The sequence below is a fragment of the Natrix helvetica genome (genome assembly GCF_964273705.1).
Source record: "Natrix helvetica genome assembly, chromosome: 2".
In the NCBI taxonomy this organism is placed as follows: domain Eukaryota; kingdom Metazoa; phylum Chordata; class Lepidosauria; order Squamata; family Natricidae; genus Natrix; species Natrix helvetica.
This window is the reverse complement of record NC_138552.1, coordinates 179521897-179532355: the sequence shown is the minus strand read 5'-3', so window position 1 is coordinate 179532355 and position 10459 is coordinate 179521897. Positions and strand designations below refer to the sequence as shown.

General features: G+C 49.9%; 1 protein-coding gene across 1 annotated transcript; it reads right to left on the bottom strand.

Annotated features, from left to right (window-relative positions):
• Window positions 1-904: 904 nt before the first annotated feature.
• Window positions 905-10095, bottom strand: LOC309387417 (zinc finger BED domain-containing protein 5-like; the record flags this gene model as incomplete). Its single annotated transcript, XM_081943894.1, has 2 exons — window positions 905-988; window positions 8368-10095. 2 exons carry the CDS (start codon window positions 10093-10095, stop codon window positions 905-907), a joined length of 1812 nt encoding a protein of 603 aa, XP_081800020.1.
• Window positions 10096-10459: the final 364 nt, after the last annotated feature.

Sequence of the window (10459 nt, the reverse complement as noted above, 5' to 3'; positions counted from 1 at the left end):
ATTACCATTCAGCATTTCATAGCTCTCTGTGACTGCAATATCCATTCAAGACATAAATCTTTTTAGTGAACATCATGGCTTACAATATGGATTCTATCCACATTAACTGACTTTTTTTCATGGCTCACGCACGTATGAAAACAGTCCATTAATGTTACCCATAGTCCAGATAAAACAAATATATAAGTGGATGACTTTCTATAATAATAAAATCATGAATGATTTAAAAAATAAAGGATTGCCAGTGCTCTAAAAGAAAAAAAAAAGTTAAAATCTGATGATGAAAAAAAAATCAATAACATCTCCTTGGCTGCACTTCTTACATAATCAATATCTTATACTTCTGCTTGGCAAACAGTGAAGGAATACTGAGTCCATTTCCTACTTCTTATCTGACACATATAACATCAGCCCTATTTAATTCCCTTTTTTTACACATGAAGAAATTTCTCCTGAAATCAGATTTAAGTTAAGTACAGGCAGGATTATTTTTTTTACTACAAGAATATATAAACGAAAATGTTAAAGTATGCATTGAAGGTGAGACACTGTTAGTGTGATAATGGTTCCGTTACTTTGCAGCAAAGTATACTGCAACTTATGTAGTAAAGTATTCTCAATTTATAACCACAATTAAGACCAGAATCTTTGATTGTTGAGTGAAGCATTTGTTGTGACATTTCATGTGACTGCTTCGCCCAACAACTGCAATCCTGGAACTCCTGGTGGCAGTCATTACATGATTTCCAAGGTCATTAAACAAATGAAGCAAAAGCTGGACTGACTCAGCTCCACAGAACCAAAGCCCTCCATGGGAAGCCCTTTGGCCCTTAAGGAGCTGCCTACTAGAAGCATCCGCCCAGTGTACGGCCAAATCCCTCAGGCAGAAAACCCTTTTGCTCTCCTATAGCTGCTCACTGGAAAGACGCAACTCTGAATCTCTCCAGCAGGCAGCCTTTTCAAAGAGGCTGGCTGAAAATGATCTGTCCTGAAATTCAAGCAGGATTTTAGCAGAGTGTTTGTAGGATGAGGCATTTGCAGCCAGCCTGCAGAGTCAAGAGCTGATGCCCTGTACTGCAAAACCTTGCTTGGATTTTTTTAGCAAGTCCCCAGATACCAGAGAGTGCCTACTGGGCAGGTGGCAGCAGCTTGCAATCTTCCCTACTGGCTTCTCCACTGACTTTCCGGGGAAGCCAGCAGGGAAGATTGCAAATGACAAGCACATAATTGTGGGGCACTTGGCATCCAGTCAAAAAGTGCGAACGGGTTGCCAAGTGGCCAGACTGCAATCAGGTGACTGTGGGAGAACTGCAATAATGTAGCTTTGGATACAGGTCATCATTCATTCAGCACTGGTATACTTTCAAACACTCTCTGAACAAATGGTCATCAAGTGAGAACTAAGGGTAATTTACTTTGAAATGAACAGTTATCATTTCCATACATTTCATCTGAACACATCTACAGTAACTGGCTGTTAATTTTAAAATGGAAACATCACTTTACCTGAAATCTTTGATGTAGCTTGAGAAAAATGAAGAGATTTTGGAAACTGCTACTTTCTACTTTGGTACACACACATCCTTCAAGCAAATTACTGAGTTCAGCAACCAGAGAAACACAGAATGTAACACAAATGAATCAGTGCATACTGTATTTTGAAAGACAAAATAAAGATAGGTACTAAGTATAAAAGGTGTATGAGAAAAATAGACAATTCATTTATTAGTTCAAAATATTTTGGAGATATCTCTATTGCCTATGTTTCTAGGCAGCACAAATTTATTTATTCTTTCATCATATTTATATAGCTGCCCATCTCACAGGAAAGTGTTTTAGGCAAAACATTATAAAAAGCAGCCATAGAATTGTAATATTAAAACAAGTACAATTCAAAACACCTAAAACAGGGGTATCAAACTTGTGTCGTCATGGCGTTGTCATGTGACAAATCGGGACCTTTTCCCCCTTCGCTAAATGGAGCAGGGCCAGGGCTAGCACATAACGCAACCGGCCCATGGGCTGCGAGTTTGACACCCCTGATCGAAAACATTATTAATAACAAGACAATAGAAAAAAATGATGTTAAAAATGATTTCATTAGATCACTGTTTTTTGTGAGATTCTCAAGCCTGCTGAACCAGGCATGTTTTGAATGTCTTGTAGAAGGATATCAAGGCGCCAAGGTCACTTGGGGGAGGGGGGGAAATGTTCTACAGCAGGGGTGTCAAATCCTTCTGTTTGACCTTGTGGGGGGCAGGGGGGCATGGGCAGGGTGAGCATGGGCAGCTCAACATCACTTGTGTCAGGGGCATCTGTGGCGGCCTGAGCAGTCTGCCAGTGAAAGTGGAGCTTGGGAGGGCCACCTGTGGCCCTCACTAGCTGTTTTTGGCTACGATGGCCTCCTGTAACCCTCTGCCAGTGGAAACAAAGCTTGTGTGGTCCTCCCGAACTCTGTTTTCTCTGGCAGAGGCACTGCGGACTGCTCCTTCGTTGTTTCCAGGAGGCCCCTTGAGCGAGATGTAAGCACCCCCGTGGGCTGAATCTGGTCCACGGGCCTTGAGTTTGACACCCCTGTTCTACAGGATAGGTGCCACAGCAGAAAAGGTCTGTCTCCTGGGTCCTGCAAGATGGAACTCTTTTGCAAATGGGGCTCACCCAATACCTCTTTTGCCAAACCTAATGGAACAGGCAGATGCAATCATGTAAAGGCGGTCCTTCAAATCATCCAGTCCCTGCCATGAAGGGCTTCAAAGGGCAAAATCATCCCCTTGAATTGGTCCCAGAAGCAAGCTGGCAACCAATGCAGCTCACCCATGTGCCATTCTAGGAAAAAGAAAAGGTAAGAAGGAGAGAGTGAGTGAGTGAGAGAGAAAGAGAGAGAGAGAGAGAGAGAGAGAGAGAGAGAGAAAACGAACAAGGAGGGAAAGAGAAAGAGAGACTAAATGTATAGAAAAGAAAAAATAGAAAAAGAAATACTTTCCTTTTCAGCAGGATAAGTCAAACAATTTCAGTAATTTAACCCAGAGGTTCCCAATCTTTTTCGGTTTGCGGCTCCCATAACACTTCGGATTTTTTCCGCGGCTCCCTTAATAGGTACATCCGATTTTTTTTAATTTTTGACTTTTTAAGGATTTGGAAATCTACTTTTTAGTTCGTTAAGGTTAGGTTAATTGAAAAATAAATTAAACATGAGCTTTAAATTCACAATTTATTGAACATCGTTTAATGATTTAAAATTATTAATGGGATGGATGGTGTTATATTCCTTTCCTCCCTGACTTCCGATCGGGGATTCCCCTGTTGTCAGCCAGCAACAGCCATGCTGCGCCTTAGCCAATCAGGCGCGGCATGGCTGAAGGCAGGCTAACGGGCGTTCCTGATTGGATCCTTGGCCTGACAGCTCTTCGTATAAATAGCTGTCAGGCTAAGGAAAGGTGCTTCTCTCCTGTATTGCTTGCTGTTGTTAAAATCGCAAATAAAATAGAGTTGGACGTTTCTCAGTTGTCAAGCCTCATCTTTCCCCACTCTTCTTCACTGGCGACGAAGGTGGGATACTCCTGAGGCGACGACCCTGACGGAACCCGACCTCTTCACACAGCCGCTTGAGTTTAGCTCCCCGAGCCGCACAACTTCAAGCCGCAATGTCTTCGCTTCCCCCGTTCGCTCCCTTCGGAACCGATGGTGAGGGATGGACGGGATTTTTGGAGCGCTTTGAGTGCTTCCTTCGTGCCAACGGAAAACGGGGTATTCCGATGGAGGAGAAGTGCAGCTTCTTCCTCAGTAGCTGCGGAACCCCGATGTTCAACGCCGCCCGGGCGTTGGCAGCCCCTGTGCCAGTCCACGACCTCGACTGGGACACGCTGATGGCCAAGCTGAAGGGACATTACGCCCCGACCCCATCGAAAATCACCAGGCGGTACGCTTTCCGTCAGTGCGTCCAGAAGCCGCACGAAGACGTCAGCCAGTTCCTCCAGTCCTTGCGGACCACAGCCATACCCTGCGAGTTCCCAGACTTGGAGGACAACCTGGTGGAACAATTCGTAAGCGGCATCAGGGACCGCCGGCTGAGGAGGCGTCTCCTGGCTCGGCCAGAAATCACCCTGTCAGAGGCGGTCGCTGAGGCACGGGCGGCGGAGTTGTCGGAGCAATCTGTTGCTGAGATGGACCGCCACCCGTTTCAATCTTCCCCAGCGCAGACCTGCCTCATCGATCAGCTGGTGCCCATCCCGAGCCCGGCTGAGGAAGAGGAAGAACTCGTGGCTCGCCTGGCAGAGCTGCAAAGACGCCGCAATCCGCGACCTCCGCGCCAGACTGTGACAGCCTGCCTTGGCTGCGGTGGCAGCCATGACCGGTCAGCCTGCCCATTCCGGGCATCCATCTGCCGCCGGTGTTCGAAAAAAGGGCACCTGGCCCAAGTTTGCCGTGCTGTGTTACCACCACCACCATCCCAGGGAGCCGCAGGCCAGCAGATGACAGCCGGACCGCAGCAGCAGCCCCGCCGCCAGCCGCGCTCGAAGGCCAGCTGTTACACCGTGGAGCCAGGCCCTACAGCAGCCGCCCCTGCTGAGGCGATCTACCAGGCCTCCGCAGGTGCGGACAGAATCAAGGCGTCAGTCCTCATTGAGGGCGCGCCTTGTGTAATGGAGGTGGACTCCGGCTCGTCCCGCTCCTTAATTGCCTGGGCAGACTTTCAGAAACTGTGCCCCGGCGTCCTTAAACGCCAGCTGTCTGCTAGCCCCGTGGCCTTAAGGGACTATCAGGGGTCACTTATCCCAACCCTGGGCTGCCATACAGTCAGGGTTGAATACGGGGGGTTTTCGGGGTGCCTGCCAATCCTAGTGGTTGAAAAGCCCCTCCCCGCTTTATTGGGGCTAGATTGGTTCCCCGCCCTTGGTCTCTCCGTGCAGGGGGTGCACTCCATCTCAGACACGCCCCCTGACGTAGCTGCTGTCATCTCCGCCTACGCGGACGTCTTTGACGGCCAGCTGGGACTATACAAGGGCACCCCCATCTCTCTTAATTTAGATCCCCAGGTTGCTCCCATTAGGCTGAAGGCCCGCAGGGTGCCTTTTGCCTTAAGGGCCAAAGTTGATGAGGAGATTGACCGCTTGCTGGCGCAGGGCGTATTGGAGCCTGTTGACTACTCACGTTGGGAGACCCCTATAGTGGTCCCTGTGAAGGCCGACGGCTCCATACGCCTCTGCGCCGATTTTAAATCCACCATCAATTTGGCCCTTCAGGCAAACCCCTATCCAGTCCCTGTAGTACAGCACCTGCTCCACTCCCTGGGGCAGGGCTGTATTTTCGCGAAACTGGATATGGCGCAGGCCTACCAGCAGCTCCCGGTGGATGACGAAGCGGCGGCCGCGCAGACTATCGTCACCCACCGAGGGGCTTTCCGTTGCCGCCGCCTCCAATTCGGCGTTTCCGTGGCCCCGGGGATCTTCCAGAGCCTCATGGAGCGATTGCTCCATGGGCTCCCTGGCGTTGTACCCTATTTCGACGATGTCCTGATCGCTGCATCCAGCCGCTCAGGACTCCTCGAAGTACTGGGGAAGGTCCTCGACCGTTTTAGGGGCGCGGGTCTCAAATTAAAGCGCAGCAAATGCTCATTTGCTGTGCCTAAAGTGGACTTCCTCGGCTTCTCCACAGACGCCCACGGAATCCACCCCACCCCTGCGAAAGTCGCAGCCATCAAGAACGCCCCCACCCCCGCCTCTAAGGCAGAGCTGCAGTCGTTCTTGGGGCTTTTAAATTTCTACGCGCCATTTCTGCCGCACAAGGCGTCACTAGCCGAGCCGCTGCATCGGTTGCTCGACCGATCGACGGCCTGGCGCTGGGGCAGCCGCGAAGCGCATGCGTTCGCGGCTGTCAAAGACATGCTGACGTCAGAGGCAGTCCTAGTCCAATATAGTGACAGGATGCCCCTGACTCTAGCGTGTGACGCCTCCCCCGTGGGTTTGGGGGCTGTCCTGAGCCACGTACTCCCCAACGGCTCGGAAGCCCCCATAGCTTTTTATTCCCGGACACTCTCTCCAGCGGAGAGAAACTACAGCCAGATCGACAAGGAGGCTCTGGCTGCCGTGTCCGGGGTTAAAAAGTTCCACGAATACCTCTACGGACGGCATTTCACGCTCTTCACTGACCACAAGCCGCTCCTTGGGCTTCTGGCCGGTGACCGTCCGACCCCTCCCATTCTGTCACCCCGGATGACACGTTGGGTGGAGTTCCTAGCGGCATACTCGTATGCCCTGGTCTACCGCCCTGGCAAGCAGCTGGGGCATGCTGATGCCCTCAGCCGCTGCCCCTTGCCCGTCTCCAACCCTCAGACAGTGCCTTGCCTGTCTGTTTTGGCCATTGCAGACCTCGCCTTGCCGCTCTCTGCGGGCGATGTGGCGGCAGCGTCTCTGGCCGACCCCACCCTCTCCCAGGTGATGACCTGGGTTCTGCGGGGGTGGCCTGGGGGGCCGGTGTCCGACGGCCACCGCCCCTACAAGGCCAGGCAGTTAGAGCTGTCCCTTCACAGTGGGTGCCTCCTGTGGGGGGACAGGGTGATCATTCCACCCACACTGCGTGACCAGGTGCTGTCTCGCCTCCATGAGGGCCACCCTGGCATAGCGCGCATGAAGGCATTGGCGCGCAGCTATGTCTGGTGGCCCCGTCTGGACGACGAGATAGCTACCTGGGTTGCCAGGTGCTCGACCTGCCAGGTCTCCCGTCCAGCGCCTCCGGCGGCCCCGCCGCGGGAGTGGGAGATTCCCCGCGGCCCGTGGTCACGCCTCCACCTGGATTTCGCTGGGCCTTTCCGAGGCCAGGTTTTCCTGGTTGTGGTGGACGCTTACTCACGCTGGGTGGAGCTCATGCTCATGACCTCCACCACAGCCGAGGCCACTGTCCGAGCACTAACGCGCCTGTTTGCCACCCACGGCTTGCCGGACGTCGTTGTGTCGGACAATGGTCCTCAGTTTGCGTCCACCGTGTTCCAGGGTTTCCTGGCCACCCAAGGCATCCGGCATGCCCTCGTCGCTCCCTATCATCCGGCCAGCAATGGCCGGGCGGAACGCGCTGTCCGCTCGGCCAAAGACGCCCTTGGACGAATGGACAAGGGCGACTGGCCCACGAGGGTGGCTGCTTACCTCCTGGTTCAGCATTCCACCCCGTGTCCACTGTCCGGAAAAACCCCCGCGGAGCTGCTGATGGGCCGGCGCCTGCGGACCACCTTAGATAGGTTGCACCCAACCTATTCTGAGGCACAGTCGAGCAACCTGGGGCCCCCTCCCCGTTCCTTCCGTGAGGGCGATCCAGTGTGGGCAATGGCTTTCTCCGGGGATATTAAGTGGGTGCCTGCCACCGTCACTTTTGTAACCGGCCCCTGCTCTTACAGGGTCCGGACCGCCGACGGTGCAGACTGGCGCCGCCACGTGGATCAATTAAGGCATCGCGAACCTTTGGATCCACACAACAACCCCGCAGGGTCGGCCTTGCCAATTTCACCCGAGGCCCTGGGGTTGGCGCCGCACCCGAGACCCCCGCCGTGGCAGTTGCCCAGGCCGCAAGAAGTTTCGGCAGAGACTGTTCCGGGCGCCTTCCGCCTTCCACAGCCCTCCATCGTTCCAGCCCCCGTTGGGCTACCAGCTCCGCCATTGCAACCGACATTGGCCTTCCCTCAATCAGGCCAGCCTCTCCCTAGTTGTAATTCAAAATTCCCTGTCTCAAGCCCGCCAGCGGCCGCGCCACCCCGGCCCTGCCTACCTGCTCCTGAATCTCCGCCTCCTCCTCCGCCTGGGATAGGCCTTCAAGATGGCGCCCGGAGCTCCACTCCCTTCAGGGAGGAGCTCCCACGGACACCACCTCCTCCTCCGACGATCTGCCCAGTTCTGAGACGGTCTGGGCGTGTCCGGCGCCGCCCAGCCTATCTTAGCGACTACGCATGCTCCACTGTTACGCATGCGTCCTCGCTAGGGGGGAAGGAGTGTTATATTCCTTTCCTCCCTGACTTCCGATCGGGGATTCCCCTGTTGTCAGCCAGCAACAGCCATGCTGCGCCTTAGCCAATCAGGCGCGGCATGGCTGAAGGCGGGCTAACGGGCGTTCCTGATTGGATCCTTGGCCTGACAGCTCTTCGTATAAATAGCTGTCAGGCTAAGGAAAGGTGCTTCTCTCCTGTATTGCTTGCTGTTGTTAAAATCGCAAATAAAATAGAGTTGGACGTTTCTCAGTTGTCAAGCCTCATCTTTCCCCACTCTTCTTCAGATGGGCTTGTTGTTCGCTGCACAACTTCTCAAATCTTGGAATAAAATTGGAAATGGCGACTCTCATTTCTTGCTCGACGTTAATTTTCGAGCGATATTTACTTTTTATTACCGCGACTGCCGAAAACCCAGCTTCGCACAAATAGGACGTTGCAAAAGGAATTAATATTCTTAGGGCTTTGCAACTAAGCAGTGGGTATTCCTCTTTTACTGATATCCAAAAATCAGAAAGTTCCATGCTAACAAATTTTAACTTCAATGTTGCGTCGCAAGACAACTCAATAAGAGATTCTTCTTCTGTAGAGGTAAATCCTGATGGAGCCTTGGCTCTAAATGGGTCTTGAATCCAAGTAAATTTTTCAATGTTATCTGCTTCAAAGTATTTTTCGAACCATTTGATAAGCTGAGATAGGTGATCTTCAAAAAGAGATTTTAAATTGCAAGACAAACTGATTTCATTGGAGGTTAAAAACTGGTGCAACAAGGGAAAGCAATCATTAAGATCATCTTCATTAATTTTTAGTTTCCATAGCTGTAATTTTTTTCTGAAAGCTGAAATCTTTTCTGTTAACTTTAAAATGTGCATATTGCGTCCTTGTAAAAAGAGATTCAACACATTCAACTTTTCAAAGATATCACATAGGTATGCGAGTTTAATCAAAAAGTCTGTTTCTACAAAGTGTTTGGCATACTCATGTTTTTCTTCTTCAAGGAAAGTGTATATTTCTTGCTGTAATTGGAACGTACGAGACAATACACCCCCCCGAGAGAGCCATCGTGAGTGGCAGTAGTACAACAAAGATTCACCTCCCATATCTTCACACATTCTTTTAAAAAATCTTGCTTTCAGTGGCCGAGTTTTTATATAGTTTACTATATTTACCACACGTTCTAAAACTATATTTAGTGGAGGACTTATATACTTTGATGCAAGTGCTTCTTTGTGAATGATGCAATGGGTCCAAACTGAATCTGGAGCTTTGTTTCGAATAAGCGCCTGCAATCCTCCATAAGAGCCGGACATCGAACGACCACCGTCAGTACAGACGCCAACGCACTTTGTCCAGTCTAAATTATTTTCAACCATAAATATATTCAGGATCTCGAACAAATCCTGAGCCTTTGTACTTCCAGTAATACTTTTACAAAAGAGAAGGTCCTCAACGATTGAATTACCATCTAAGAACCGTACGTAACAAATCAAGTGTGCGTCCTTATTATTGTCTGTGGCCTCATCGAGTTGCAGTCCATATTCACTTCCTTTTAATTTTTCAATTAATTGTGCATTGAGATCCTCCCCCATGTGCTGAATTCTGCGACTGATTGTATTGTTAGACAAAGGGACATTTGAAAGCAGTTTCCCCGCCGACTCACCAATCATAATGTTCACTAAATCTACAGCAGCCGGTAGAATGAGTTGCTCTGCAATAGTATGGGCCTTTTTACACTTAGCAACTCTATATGCAACTTTGTATGATGCTAGCAAAGCATTATTTGGTATTGACATATGTTTATAAATGCTGCCTTTTTGTTGTTTTAATTCAATTAACTTTCTTTTAAAAAAGTTGCGAGGTTTACCAACAAAGTTAGAATGGTTGGTTTCTAAATGTCGTTTTAACTTACTTGGAAGCATACATTCCGGTGCCAAAACTTTCATGCACAATGCACACTGTGGTCTCTCTTTATCATTTTCGTTTATTGATGTAAAGCCAAAATCCAAGTAACTGTCGTCATATTTATGACATTTTCGCTTCTCGGAACCCTTGCCACTAGTTTGTGGAACTTCGTCTATAGATTTAGCACTATCTTGATTATTCAAGTTTAATAAGAATTTGTCCATTTTAGGGTGATCAGAAAAATAGCTTTTGAAAAGTAACTTAACCACCACACTATTAAGTTAGCCCAACAAACAAAAACTTATGCGAGCACTGAGAAGGTGATAACAAATGAATAGAAATCCGACTTGTAACTGCGCATGCGCACTAGACGTTTCAGAAATGGCGCATCAGCGTTAGACCCAGCGGGCGCTGGTATTAATTGAATATTTCGCGCGGCCCTTATGACGATAGCGCGGCTCCCCAGGGAGCCGCGGCTCACACTTTGGGAATCACTGATTTAACCCCTTTTCTAACATTAGCATCTCTAATCCATGTCTTATCTTTTAGCAAATAACAGCCTCATTGTTTAATCAGCAAAAGTTTAAG